Source organism: Wolffia australiana, chromosome 14 (assembly GCF_029677425.1).
Source record: "Wolffia australiana isolate 7733 chromosome 14, ASM2967742v1".
NCBI classification, from domain to species: Eukaryota; Viridiplantae; Streptophyta; class Magnoliopsida; order Alismatales; family Araceae; genus Wolffia; species Wolffia australiana.
Window position 1 is genome coordinate 341593 of NC_135848.1, and position 15532 is coordinate 357124.

At 44.8% G+C, this 15532-nt stretch overlaps 1 protein-coding gene across 1 annotated transcript; it reads left to right on the forward strand.

Annotated features, from left to right (window-relative positions):
* Window positions 1-850: 850 nt before the first annotated feature.
* On the forward strand, window positions 851-1462 carry LOC144712005 (putative transcriptional regulator tpeD). Its single transcript, XM_078586181.1, has one exon. The coding sequence runs from the start codon at window positions 851-853 to the stop codon at window positions 1460-1462; it is 612 nt and encodes a 203-aa protein (XP_078442307.1).
* The last annotated feature ends 14070 nt before the right edge of the window (window positions 1463-15532 follow it).

Genomic DNA, 15532 nt, shown 5'->3' on the forward strand with positions numbered 1-15532 from the left:
GTGAAACTGTTTTCCTATGTCTAGCGTTCTCCTCTCATTATCTAGCGTTCTCTCTTCTCTCTATCTTTATCTTTCGCATTTTAAATGAAGTTCCCTATTGGGATAACGTTTTAAATGAAGTTTCTTCAAAAAAAAAATACCTATTTGGACAACGATACAACGTTTATTTTTTACTAATGTTTTTACTCCCTTACTGTGTTTGATGCATAGTGATGGTATGAAATTTTTACGCTGGTATATTATTCAACTGTATGGATTGTGGAGTTTGATTTTGGCTACGAAATTCCTGGGATTTTTGTAAATGTTCATTATGCAACCATGGTAATGGCAAAGTTATTTATGTATGAGGAAAATATTTGCAAGATTTTAAGTGATTGCAATTTTTTACTGAATTTCCTAGTCGACCGAATTTACTAGTTACTATAAGTCACACTTTCTTTATAAATGATTGCGTCTTATTAATTCCCCAGGTAGAGTAATCGAATCCACTTCTGCTACTACCCAAAAATCGACGGCTAAGGCTACGCCGTCGATGACAGCAGATTGCATCGCAATCGAGGTTGATGATAACCTGTCATCTCGTAGTGGCAGACGTAATCGTTCAAAAGTTTTAGATTATTTTGTTGAAATTGGACCGAACGAGTATTACTGCACGCTTTGTCAAGCAGAGAACCCCATCCGTAAGGTTGTCATCAGGAGGAATAAAGACAAGAGCACAAATGTATTTTGGTGACATCTAGAGAAGGTGCACCGTAGAGTTCACGACGAAATTAATGGACGCAAGCTGAAGTAGAGAACCATTCTACACTACGAATTAGTCTCACGTAAGTTATACTTACGCGGCATCACCATGAAACAGACAAAAGAAGAGTTTGTTAGGTTCATCTGCAACAACGATCTTCCTTGGCGTCTTGTGAAGAAGAAGTCGTTCCAAAGGCTGTGGTTCTATGGGACACAGGTGGTGGGCGACATCCCCAGTCCGGATGCGGTCAAGGCGACGGCCGAAAGGATGTATGCCGATGTCCAAGGGAAGCTGGTGGAGATGTTTGCGGAGGTCTCCAGCGTATCACTTACTGTGGATGCTTGGACATCCCAAAACAACATCGCCCTTTTAGGAATCACTGCCCACTGGATTGACAACAACTTAAAGCTATGTGAGCTTCTTCTAGGACTGCGACAGATCAAGGGATCACATAGCGGCTCGAACTTAGCGACGATCATCGTGGAAGTTGCATATCATCACGGCATTGAGTCGAAGATATGTGCCATCACCACGGACAATGCATCCAACAACAAAACAATGATTGCTTCCGTTGTGGATCAGTTGAAGACAATAAACCCCCAATTCACCATGGACCGACATGTACCATGCTTTGCCCATGTCCTGAACCTCGTCGTCCAGGCCAAGCTCAAAGTCATTCGCAATCCAGAACCCCCTACAACTAATTTACTAGGTGTCTGAGATCTTCGCCCAGTAACACCGTTGGACACGGAAGACCCGACTGATTCACATGTCGAGGAAGATATTGCGGCACTAGTTGCACATTTGGGGGAAGCTGTTTCACGCGTGAGAGCCATTGTGAATGCCATTCAAGGATCCACGTAGCGTATTGAAAAATATGTTGACATGTGCGAGATGTTTGATTTGCCGGATTCGAACAAGATAAAGATCGACTGCCCAATGCGCTGGAACTCAACCTTCACGATGTTAGAGCGTGCTCTTGGTAACAAAGATGTCCTGGACCACATGGCTATGCGGTTCCTTTCGACGCCCACCAGAGATTACGGCCTGTGTCAAGAGGACTGGGAGTTGATAGATGGATACCTAGGCGTCCTTGGGCCATTATGCCAAGGAACTGACTTTGTGTGCTCGGCGAGGAAATTGCCAATAATTGAAGTAACGTCATTAGTGGCGGAGCTCACGACACACCTTGAGCATGCCACGGTCAATGCAGGGGCAACATTGGATGCCGATCGCTGGAATGCCCTACGGTCAGCGTATGGTGCTATGCATAGCAAATTGATGCAGTATGCAACGATACTTTGGGGACAATAATACCGTTGCTATAGTGGCAACATTAGATTCGGTCTTGAAATTAGATGTGGTTCATCCTTCGTGTAGACAGAGTGTGCTTTCCTATCTTGGCAGTCTATTGGAGGCTACGGCTACGACGAGAGGAGATGAAAGCGACTCAAAGCGGGTAATGTTGTTGCTAAGTCGGCGTCCAAAGCAATATTCATCCAAGCGGCAATATACGCGTCCGTGTACCTGTCAACGACCACGTTCAATGCCAAGGCAAGAGCTGGATACGTATATTAACATCCCATGCAGTGAGGAGGAAGACAACCCCCTAGGTTGGTGGAAGGATGTTGGGATGCGGTACTTGCCAAATCTGACAGTAATTGCTCGCCAATTCCTCTCCGTCAGTCCGACCAGTGCACCGGTGGAGCGTCTTTTTCCAGTCGGCCAAGGCATCACAACATACCGAAGATCACGACTTGATGCAGAGAGCATTGAGATGTTGATGATGCTTCACGCATGGTTCCGTCGTGTAGAGCGGGACTCCGATGACTCCGATGATGACTCCGACGATGATGACAGCTCGGCCGATGGTGGGTTACGCTCTATCGCTTTCCTAGTTTTCAGAAACATGTTTCTCTTTTATTGAGTATCTACGTTTCATGTTACACAGTAAAGGGAGAGACAATATGATCGCGATGTGTCATTCACTCACGACACATATCCTCATTGTAAGTACAGTCTGTCTACAAATTACTATTTCAATCTCTCTCTCTCTCTCTACCAATTACTATTTCAATTTTGATTAAAAACAAATACTAAGTTAACTTTGTCTTAGATTTACCCTGGGAATTTTGACGTAGACATGTTCTGATTATTCTTGAGCACCTGCGGTGTACAGCAGTCGAACGTGGTGTTTAGTTTTTCCGTAACAATTAGTTGAGATATGATGATTTGTCTTACTGCTCAAAGTTGATATTCCTCGGCGGGACTCCATGAAATGTGCATTTTTGTGGAGATATTCCAGCATGAATTTATCGCTCAAAGGAATTACACACTTTTCAATGCAACGGTGCTCACTGTCGCACCCACCAATGCGCTTCCCTCCGATGAACACGCTTCGAACCGTTGAGATATAGTTTGCTTCATAATTATTGTGTCATATACTTCATTTCTTACTAAACAGTCAATTATAGCTCACAATTATCATTCCATGTACTTTCAGGAAGTAGCTGGCCTTTTGGTCGGGGGAGGCGGCTATGGTGTGAGTACGGTGCGGCTACGGTGCGTTTACGGTGCGGCTACGGCGCGGCTACGGTGTGGCTTTGGTGCTTACCAGTCTTCTGCGTCGTATTATACATCCACTTCCTTTGTACTGAAAATACTAAAAATACTTTTTGAACATTTAAGTTACTGTCTACAACTTTTTTGACTTGGACAAAGTAAAGGTTTGCCATTTTTATTTTTATTTACATACTCAGATCGAGTGATTAAACTGAAGGAGCAATATAAAAAATAATTACGGAACCACCATTTTAGGTATTGGTTATCTATATTATTTGACTTAAGTAATCAAAATTGAACCCATGAACATATTATTTTAATAGGTCGAGAATAATAAGTAATAGTGCAATTTCTTAGATTTATAAACAATACTACAAATTCTTTGTAAAGTATATATAATTAACCATTCAAAATTTAACCCATACACATAATATTTCTCCAGATCTATAATTAATGTTCATTTAGTAAATTACCCAAATTAATTTGATTCAATATAATGGAACTAAACTCAATTCTAATAATAATTAGTCTGCTGTAATACGAAGTTTAGTTTAAATCATAAACCTTAAATTTCGTAGGGGATTAAATAATTTTTTTTCATTTTTTTCCGTCCAAATTCATTCGTCAACCGTCCAACCCTTTCAGACGAATGATTTTTTCGTCCCCTCGGACGGAATTCGTCCCGTCCACAGAACCAACGGACGATTTTCCGTCCCAAAATTTGTCCGACTCTCCGGGATGGGACGAATTCGTCCCGTGGGATAAAAATTTCGTTCGTCCTCATCCCTGCACTATAGCCGCAAGTGTGTAAGGCGATGCAACACGAGCTAGCGCACTATGCAGAAATCTTGTGGGCGAATGATACAATCACTGACGCGGCATTGATGTACCCATTCCACAAAGGATCCATGCTCCATGAGGGCATCAAAGAGGTAACCATTTCATATGTACGATCTGAGTTACCATGTGACTTGCCGAGACATGCAACGGTTGGGCACTTTGAAACTGAGAACAAAAAGGTAGAGAGTTGGACTCTTGGCTATAGAGCACTATGTGGAAAGTCCAACCTGCACTTGTGTCAACGAGGTCGGCAGTGGATGAGTTCAACCAATACCTAACAGAGGTTGTGCCTAATGAGGGAGTGTTCACCCCATTATCTTGGTGGGTCAGCACAAGGGCAAAACACTTCCCCTTACTTGCCTCCATTACAAGGGAGCTATAGTCTTTATGTGCAACAAGCACTCCTGTTAAACACATGTTCTCTGAGGGCAACGCTATTGTCACGTACAAGAGAGCACGCTAGTCACCGATAAGCATTGAAACACTCATCACTGTGAAGCGTTGGCTGCGTGCGGACAACAAGCAATGGTACAATGATGTGGAGCTGGATTCGGATGGTGAGGATGCCTAGGATGGGGTAGTTGCATCTGCTCGAGGTACACATCCCTTAGACTAACTCTCATATAATGCATATTTTACATAAGCATTGTGTTTCATTTGTTCTCTTTCGCTATGCTGGTGATGACCAAGTACAAATCGTTGATAGAGCCATTGAGAAATTATAAGACGAAGTGCGTATTTTGATGGTCAAATATTACAAAATTAGCCAATTTTGTTGCACAATTTGTGTGTTAAAACTTTTCAACATTTCCCTAAAAATTTCTAGATTTTTTCAACATTAAAAAAATTCAATTACCGATTGTAGATCCTGCAAAAATACTAATATAAATATTTAAAACTTGAAATTAATTCACTAATGTGATATTGGCTATATTGTGTGTGCGTGTGTATTTAAATCATGTTTAAGGTCAATATAGTGTGGGCATTAATTGTAGAATTTTCAACATTTCCCTAAAATTTCTAGATTTTTTCAAGATTAATAATCTCCGATTACAGGTTGTGGATCCCGCAAAAATACTAATGTAAATATTTAAAACTTTCACTTAATTTGCTAATGTGATGTGCAAAGTGATATTGGCTATATTGTGTGTATGTATGTATTTAAATCATGCATAAGATCAATATAATGTGGGCATTAATTGTAGAATTTTCAACATTTCACTAAAAGTTTCTTGATTTTATCAGGGATTTATTGGTGGATAAGGAGACATCATCATTACATACATGATATAACGTTATTAAAAATAAGCTTTTAGATTAATTTCTAATTTAGAGGAAAATACTTTTGATATTCCTTAGAAATATGCCCCTCAAAAAAATTATGTTACACGTTGCATGTGTAAGAATCCAAATAAATTATTTAAAGGGGCTTAAAGAATAATTTTTTATCTTCGTATAGTTTTCCTAGTCAAACTTGGAGAATATAGAGTCGGAGGGGCATTTCTCTAATAATGTCACAGGCAGCATCCGTTTGCGCGCTCAACGTAAAACATGGGTTTATATGAAAAATGGCTAGACAGCATTTGAACTATAAAAAATCTTAGAATTCTTCCATATGGGATTACAACGGTTTGGGAAAAAATATTTGGATATTGGATATCAATGTCCAGATATCTGTTTCGATATCCGGATATCAATAACCGATATCCAGTGTCCGAGATCCATCTCATCCTTAGCCAACCGATATCTGTACACATCTTAAAGATGGATATTGACCGATATCTGATATCCGATATCAGACACCGTCCCAGTTTTTTTTGTGGATATCGGATACCAGTTTTCCGATATCGGATATCGGATGAATATCGGTTGGACAAACACTAGGGGGAAGAGAGAGAGGGAGGAGAGTGAGAGTGGGGTGAGAGAGGGAGAGAGGAGAGTGAGAGCTGGAAGAGAGAGAGAATGAGAATGAGATTGGGAAGAAGGAGAGGGAGAGAATGAGAGTGAGAGTGGGGACGGCGAGAGGAAGAGATTGAGAGTGAGGGAAAATAGAGAGGGAGAGAATAAGGGTGAGAGTGGGAAGAGAGAGAGGGAGAGAATGAGAGTGTGAGTGGGAAGAGAGAGAGGGAGAGAGAGTGAGAGAGAGGAGAGTGAAAGGGGGAAGAGAGAGAAGAAGAGAGGACAGTGAGGTCAGGGAGAGAGAGGGAGAGATGAGAGTGAAGTGGGGAAGAAAAAGAGAGAGGGTATGTGAGAAAGAGAACGACAGGGAGAGAGGAAGGTGAGAGGGTGAGAGAGGATGAGGAAGAGAGGGAGAGAGGGGGAGGGTGAGAGGATGAGAGAGAGGGAGAGAGGGTGTGAGAGAGGGAGAGATCAAGATGGAGAGAGAGACAGAGTGAGAGCGAAATAGAGGGTGAGAGGAAGAGAGTAAGAGTGGAAAAATGAGAATGAGAGAGGGAGAGATTAAGAGTGGAAAAACGAGAGTGAGAGAGGGAGAAAGGGAGAGAAGGATAGAGGGTGAGAGAGAGGGAGAGAGGGAGAGAGAATGAGAATGATGGAGGGAGAGCATGAAAGAGGGTGTGAGAGAGAGGAAGAGAGTGAGAGTGAACGAGAGAGAGAGATTGAGAGATAATGAGAGGGGGAGGGGGAGGGAGAATGAGAATGAGAGAGGGAGAGCAGGGTACTGGGTGAGAGAGAGAGAGGGAGAGTGAGAGAGAATGCGAGGAGGAGAGTGAGAGAAGATGAGAGGGGGAGAGGGTGAGCAGGGTAGAGGGTGAAAGAGAGAACAAAAGTAGAGTGAGGGAGAATGAGAGGGAGGGAGGGAGACAGGAAGAGAGGGAGAGAGAGGGGGGGAAAGAGGAAGAGTGGGAGAGAGGGCAAGAGAGAGGGAAAGAGGAAGAGCGGGAGAGAGTGCAAGAGAGAGGGAAAGAGGGAGAGCGGGAGAGAGGGCAAGAGATAGGGAAAGAGGAAGAGCAGGAGAGAGGGCAAAAGAGACGGAAAGAGGAAGAGCGAGAGAGAGGGAAAGAGGAAGAGCGGGAGAAAGGGCAAGAGAGAGGTAAAGAGGAAGAGCGGGAGAGGACGAGAGAGAGAGAGGGCCATGTTGGAACCTAGCACTCTTACTTAAGCGACTCACACATAGAAGGAAAGAGGAAACTCTCACTTTGTTGATCTCACACAGAGAAAGAAGAAGAAAGAGCAAAAAAGAACACTCAGAGAGAAGGAGAAACCATTTGATGCACAAAGCATACTACAAGGAATTCAGACATATTTATAGGCGTTCCCCATAACTGCCTATAGACTCAAACTAAGCATGGCCACACACCTGTCAAAAGACTTGGTCCTCCAAGACACCCAGTCTTCTACTCCTAAAAATCAGCTCTTGCCTCCACAACTTCCTATAAACTAGTGATCCATGCAGACTTGGTTTTTTCATTGAACCATTCAAAACTAACTTCTAAAAGAACTCAGTCAAGATTATCTTTCCAAGATGTCATAGAGAGAGAGAGTGAGGGAGAGAAGGAAATATAAGAGAGAGATGAGAACATGAAGGAGAGTGATGGAGATATTGAGAGTGGAAAAGAGGGAGGGGGTGTGTTCTTTGGTCCGGTTTGCAGAGATCAAACAATCGGTGAGCTCTAAAAAGGCTGACCTATCGTCCAGTTTGGTCTGGTCTGACTGAGTTGTGTCCTTCCATAATTACTTGTTGATAGCATCTAGAATGCAATGATAAGTGAGTTAAATATTGAGGAAAACACTTTATTATTATTTGAAAAATACAAACCTTTAAAGCTACAAAGGAATGAATATTTGGAGTGATATTGAGGAATTCACTCATGAGACCCAAAAGAAGAATGGAATTCACCGAGACAACTATGAACAGTTATTTAAGAGTGAAAAGGATGTAATGCACTACTTAGCCCCAAAAAACTGCACATCCAAATTTCAAAAACTCACATAAACACTATCTCATTTATGAATATTACCTACGTGTATTTTTATTTCATGGTGAAACTCAGAAGCACTCAAAACAAGGCCTAATAAATCTGCCACTATAATTAGGGTATGAGAGTAAATCCAACATTCTTGTAGATTTGAAAAACTAATCTTCAAGAATAGGTGCATAAAAATTATGCTTATATATATGCAATGCATGATGGTTTCCGCATGATATTGTGATTTATGATGTCTGAACATTGTATCAAATCATCTCTCATCTGGTGGTGTTTGTCAAATATATGGTGCTTTCATAGTGTGATAATATTCACTAATTTCCCAATAAAAGTTTGACTCATATGCACTATTTAAACAATGAGAACACATATACTAAATTTCTATTTTTGTTAGTCAGATCATGCACAAAATAGCTTGTCACATTCTTAATTTTCCATTTTAGGAAAGAGAAAACCTATGTAGAATGTCATTGTTTTTTGAACAATGACGGATGATTTAGATTTAAAAAATTAAAAATATTATTTGCTGATTTTTATATCAATTTTAGAATCCCATATTCTATTCATTATAATGCCATATCCTATTTGACTATGGAAACATGAGGAACAAGAGCAGATAAGTAGAAGCATCTTGAATTGAGGGGGATCTAGGATTCGAAGGATAATATACCATTTCATAATATATATAAACATCATATAAATTACTAGGTTTTGTAAATTATCAAAAGGGGGATATTCTTTGAAAAGTTAATTTTGATGCATAAATAATTAGATTAAATTGATTTTTGATGATTTTATGATCTTCATTTTGACGATGCCTTGATGAATTTGTGAGACATAATATATACATCAACGACATTGATACACTCGGGGCCAGAGAATAAAAGAAAAAGGGAGAAATGAAGAGAGAGAGAGAGAGAGCTAGTAGTGTCTGAAGAGTGAAGAGAGATGGAGAAAAGGAAATGTACATATAGAGAGAAAGAGAAAGAAGAAGAAGATATAGATTGATAAAGAGACTGGTAACTCAAGAGTGAAAAGAGATGGATTAAAGGAAATATAGACAGCGATAAAAATATGACCGAGAGACAGATAGATAGATGGATGGAGAAAAAGAGAGGGGGGGAGAGAGAGATGGAAGAGAGATAGAGAGATGAAAAGAAGAGAATACATATAGGGAGATAGATAAAGAGATACATAGATAGACAAAGAGAGGAATCATGAGAGAATGATATGGATGGAAAAATAGCGATGTCAACAAGGTTTAGTTTAGGCGTTTCTTAACTTTTAGTTGACTTTAGGGTTTAAGTCTAGAAATTTTTTTGTCGCACTGACGGGTTTATATATTTTATATATCCTACCATTCGTGGTTAATTAAGGGAGACTAATTATCTTTTTAAATAAAGGGCTGAATGAATACTGAACAGAGATAAAGAGATGGGGGAGAGAAAATGTAAAAGAGATATAATGAGAAGAGAGAGAGAGTTATGGTGAGGATGATGGAGACATAAAAAGAGAGATAGAAAGAGAGCAAGATGAGAAAGAGACAGGAGAGAGAGAGAGAGAAGGGTTTAACTAAAGGAGGTTTGCTCTTCTTATTCTTAATGTTTTTATGGTTTAATGAAATGAGGTTTGCATGCAAGTGCCATTGAAATTGGATAAATTGAAATAGACTTTTTGGAGACAGTTGGTTTAACCAAACAAGGTAAAGATTGATATTTTTGCAAATAATATATCTAATCTCCAAACCTATTATATCTCCATTTGCGGGCCTAACTGTCTGACAGTCTACACCGAAAGGCTTGTAGTATCTGACAGAGATAGACTGCATGGGAGGATCAAAGGAGGATGATTTTGAAAAGAAATGTCCCATGTTGGAGTAAAACATGGCAGTGGTGAATAAGAAAAATCAACAACACATGAGTGGAGAGATATATATGTAGCTGAATAAAGAGATATATCCAGATATAATTTTTTTTATTAGGATTATTATATTTTGTATTTATGTCCCCCATGTGGACATAGACTGGGGTCCATCAACCCGACTGGATGTTCTATATAATGGTGTCACGCGGTCTAATCCCGAGCTATGTCAATCGGTCAAATTTGGCGCGTGCCGGCCTTAGTGCTTGGAGAAGAATACTGAGCAACCTCGATTACTTGTAGCGGAAGTCTTTGCAATAAGGTCATTGCTTAAGATCGCATAGGAGTGGTTAGAGGACATTGTGGGGCGCAGCCCCATCGAACAATAGGGTCATTGCATTGATATCATAAAGGTTACATCCTAGTCATGATCATTACAAGGGGGAAGACCAGGGTTGATACCCAAGTAACGAGACGAGGAGCCACGTGCCTGGGTAGGGGCGCCATTGCACCTTGAAGCCCGCAGCCCCGCACACGCCTTGAGGCCGCAACACGTATGCCCTAGACCGGGCGCCACGCGCCTAGGGGCCTAGCGATCACACATGCCAGCCCTACTTCTAAGCGATCACACTCGGATGCTGCCGCACTCGGCTCCTCAAGCTGAGCGTCGCTCGCCCGGAGCTACCCACGGGGGTGCCGTGCACTCCCCATGCTGTCTTGGCCCTCGCTGAGCAGCAATAGCCTTAGTGATGGCGCGGACGCCAACATCTCATCGACGAACACGTCACCACGGTCAACCGGAGTCAACACGCATGCTTTGGACCACGGTCAACCGGAGTCAACCCGCCACGGTCAACCAGAGTCAACCCTAAAGCCGACACACCACAACCGCCAACTTGCACGTCTCCACCCGCGCACGCCTCTATGCGCGTCATGACACTACGCCAAAGGCAGATCCACAACTGCCCTTTGGCGTGACACGACGCACGTCTTTATTTTCTCGTCTTTACTTTCTCATCAATTTCTCTTTCCTCCAAGGCCTATATAAAGGCCATTGTTTTCAAGAAACAATAGGCAGTCATTAATTCAAGAATTGAGTTTTGTTAACTCTTCTTGGAGGACTGCCCAGCCTCCCCTATCCTTCTTAACCCTAGCCGTCGTCGCCGCCGCCAACGCCGCCGCCAACGCCGCCGCCGCCTCGCGACGTCGGCCTCTCATCTCCCCTCCTCTCTCTCTCTCTCTCTCTCTCTCTCTCTCTCTCTCTCTCTCTCTCTCTCTCTCTCTCTCTCTCTCTCTCCCCCTCTCTTGTCCGCCAACCTTGGCCGCCCAAGCAGTCCCACCAGGGCTGATCAGGCAGCCCCGACCAGGCTGCCCAGGCAGCCCCGACCAGGCCGCCCAGGCAACCCCGACCAGGCCGCCCAGGCAACCCCGACCAGGCCGCCTAGGCCGCCCAGACAGCCCCGCCAAGGCCGCCCAGGCAGCCCCGACCAGGCCACCCAGCCAGAGCCGCCCATGCAGCCCCGCCAAGGCCGCCCAGGCAGCCCTCGACCAGGCCGCCCAGGCAGCCCCGACCTGGCCGCCCTAGGCAACCCTCGCTAGGGCTGCCCAAGAGCGCCCAAGACTGCCCAAACCGGGCCGCCCGAGGTCGCGCTCAGGAAGTCCGTGTCCGGGCGCCGTCCGCGCTTCGAGCCGCGCGTGCTACGCGCGCTCGGGTGCACTCCGCCGCACTCCGCGTGCTCACAGGCGCTCCGCGCGCTTTGCGCGCTCAGCGCCCGCATGAGCTGCTCCGCGCGCTCCGTGCGCTCCGCGCACGCTTCGCTCGCGCGGGTGTTCGCCCACGCTTGACTCTGTGCCCATGACAACTGCCACTCAAGTAGGGCCGTTCAACGCCTGGAACGTCCAGCCTCGTCCTCGCCCAGTGGGGCCGCTCAACGCCCGGATTCGCCCAGATCCGTCATGATCAGAATTGCCCGCGACCTCTTCACGCACTACGGTGCCAAGGTACGCCTGAACTCTTTGGTGTCGAAGTGTGCCTCGTTCAGTGTTTTCTCGAGAAGTTTCCACCGCCGTCAGAAATAGATTTGGTTTGGATTTTCACATTCTTCTCCCTCTTTCTCGAGTGTTTACTCGCGACACGAATTCGGGTATTGATTTCGGTGCTTAGGCATCGTCGCGGTGGGGGAAGACAGTACTCCCGCCCTCGACAAGGGTCGGAGCTGCACCACCAGATTTTCATCGGTTTTTAAATCCGAATCCGATCGTGAATTTTTGTGGATTGTTTTATCCCTACCTATAACCCGTATATTACCCTTACCTGCCGTCAACCCATCCATCCCTCAGTCACCTTTTCCTTAGTTGTCCTACGCCACTTAGTCTCCTGGCGGGATGTCCTCGACCATGCACCCCGCACACGCAATGCACGTGGCATCCCGTACAACTCCGCGCGCTACACCCATTGCATGTTGCCCAGCCTACGCGTCCCGCGCCCGCGCACTGCGCTTGGCGCTCTCGTGTGGTGCTTGGCGCTCATGCAAAGCGTTGGTGTCCGCGCGTGGGCATCCATGCCTGTCAGCCCGCACGCCCATCACGCACGGACTTCACCTGATCCATTCCACCTAAGCGCGAACGGGCACGTGCACCGCATGCGGTGTATCATCACTTACAGGGGCAATAGCCTGAGAGATCAAGTTAGGCGTCACCACCCTTAGTTCATCGTAGCACTAAATAAGACTCAGTCATTACAGATTGTGAGTCTCACACGAGCACACCCTCCCAATAAGCACGCAGGCCTCTAGGTAGGTAATGATGCCTAGTTAGGGGCCCAACACACCCCCACCGCATGAACTTGTCGACGCCCTTGTCAACGCCAGCTGTTCCGCTTCATACGCTCGCAGTAGGTGTTCGAATTGCCATAAATCTGAGTCACACTCCCATGTTGCTGATTCGGCCGTTCTATTCTTCCACTTGATGAGATACTCAATCTTGTGATAGCAACCGTGACGTCCTCCCCGGTCAATTTCCCTCTTCGTCAAGACTACTTCTGCCTCCTAGTTGAAATGCGCCCGCACATTCGATGATGCACACTAAGGCTGGTTCTTCGGTGCGTCTTTGGGATCTGGTATATATTTCTTTAGAACCGATACATGAAAGACCGGATGGACCGCTAGCCGACGTGGTATGTTGAGCTGGTAGGCAACTCGTCTGATCTTAGCTACCACCTCGAAAGGCCCATCGTTGCGAGGTACCAGACCCTTATGCAGTTGCTTTGCTTGCTTTGTCTTCAACATCTGCGCTTTGGTCTTCAACAAGACCAGGTCACCGACTTGGAACTCCACATCCCTTCTATGTTGATCGGTGTACTTCTTCATTCTTTGAGCAGCACGTTCCAGTGCCTCACATGCTTCCTCAATGTGGACATGATAATCGCGTGCAAAGCGCAAGGCCGTTGGGAAATGTCCGTTCCCGTTTCTCCTTACCACTTTCAGAGGAGTTAGCTGTTGTCTTTCCATTGCAATCTCAAATGGCGAATGACCCATATCTGAACTCCGGTTGATGTTATGTGCAATTCCAGTAGCTCCACCCAATTCTCTTGATTGACCAAAATGTAGTGCCGTAAATACTCTTCAAGCATGGCGTTTATGCGTTCTATCTGATCATCTGTCTAGGGGTGGAAGCTCGTAGAAAATTTGAGCTTGGAGCCCATGTACTTAAACAATGACTCCTAGAAACGACCTGTGAATCTTGTATCGCGGTCGCTAATGATGTCTAGTGGAAGAACCCAGTACTTTGCCACATTGGACATGAAGAGACGAGCCACACCATCTGCGTGCACTTCTGACGTGGTGGGGATGAATGTCGCATACTTAGAGAAATGATCCACGACCACCAAGATGGCATCAAGCCCACCCACGCATGGAAGATAAGTGATGAAATCCATTGAAATAGACTCCCACGGTCTGCTCGCATTCGTGAGAGGTTCTAGCATTCCTATAGCCTTTGTCTTCTCTGTCTTGTCTTGTTGACACACATGCACAAAAGAACATAAGCCTCCACATCTCGTTCCATTCCCAGCTAGTGATAGCTGTTGGACAAGAGTGCAAGCGTGCGCACCAACCCTAGGTGTCTAGCGTAGTGTATGCGATGTGCTTTTTAGAGGAACTTTTGGCGCAACCCACCCGTATGCAGCACATAAGACCTTTTCCCATTCGCATAGATGATGTCATCCTTCGTCCAGAATCTCCTCGTCTCGCCCGCAGCAATGCGCTTCATCTTCTGGATCATCTTTTAGCGCCAACTTGATCTTATCAAGAATGCTTCCTTGGACTGCTGAAAGTGTGGCCACAAACACTTCTGGTTCCATGTGACTTAAGGCGTCGGCAACTTGGTTAGCTTGCCCCAGCTTGTATTTCAAGACAAAATCAAACTCCGCCAATAAATCTTGCCATCTTGCTTGCTTCGGGGTCAGCTTCTTCTAGGACTCGAAGCAACTAGTGGCCACATTGTTAGCCAGGCCCTCAAGCAATGTACCACTACTGTCATCTCCTTCTCGTGCACATAATATCTTCTCTATGTGCCATTCAGCTTGCGGCTCTCTTAAGCCACAGGGTGCTCGTCCTGCATCAAGACACCTCCAAGTGCGAAGTCAGAAGCATCAATGTGTACATTATATGGCTGGTCGAATTTTGGCAATCGAAGCACCAGTTCACTAGAGACTGCACTCTTCAACTCGTCGAATGCTCTTTTACACTAGTCTGTCCATTGCCTCTTGACATCTTTCTTCAAAAAATCCGTCAACAGCGGTGCTAATCGGGAGAAGCCTTTGATAAACATCCAGTAGTAATTAGCTAGACCAAGGAAAGATCTCAATTGTGGTACTCCCTTTAACTCTATCCAATTATGGATTGCCTTCACCTTCGAGGGATCCATGTGTACACTTCCCTTCCCGATCAGGTGCTCGAGAAACTCAATCTCCTGCAAGCCGAACTCACACTTCTTTGGGTTGAGGTAGAGCTCGTACTCCTTCAGCTTGGCCATCACCTTCCTCAGGTGCCTCACATGGTTATCCAAGCTCTGGCTGTATACGAGAATATCATTCAAGTATACAACAACGAAATCATCATTAGAGTCCCGAAAGATAGTGTTCCTGAGACAACAAAAAGTAGCAAAAGGCATGACACATAATTTGAAAGATCCTTAGCGCATCATACACGCCGTCTTCGGTTCATCCCCCTCCTTGATCTGCACTTGGTGGTACCCACTCTTCAAGTCCATCTACGAGAAGTAATGGGCATCCTCAAGCCGGTCAAACAATTCCTCAGCGTTGGGTACATGATATTTATTTTTCACTGTTACTTCTTTACCGCTCGGTAATCAGCAAAAAGTTGGAGCGACCCATCCATCTTCTTCTAGAATAGGACTGGGGTGCCAAAGTGAGCCTTGGATGGCCTGATTAGCTTGATCTCCTAGAATTCTTGTAGCTGTTTCCTCAATTCCTCTGGTTAGGTGGGCGGCCTCTTGTAGGGTGCCCGCGCAAGAGGACGTGTACCAGGGGATAGTTCTATCTTGTGGTCCACATCCCTCC

Excerpts from the sequence above, each read along its gene's own strand:
- LOC144712005 (XM_078586181.1), top strand. The coding sequence starts at position 851 with ATGAAACAGACAAAAGAAGAGTTTGTTAGGTTCATCTGCAACAACGAT.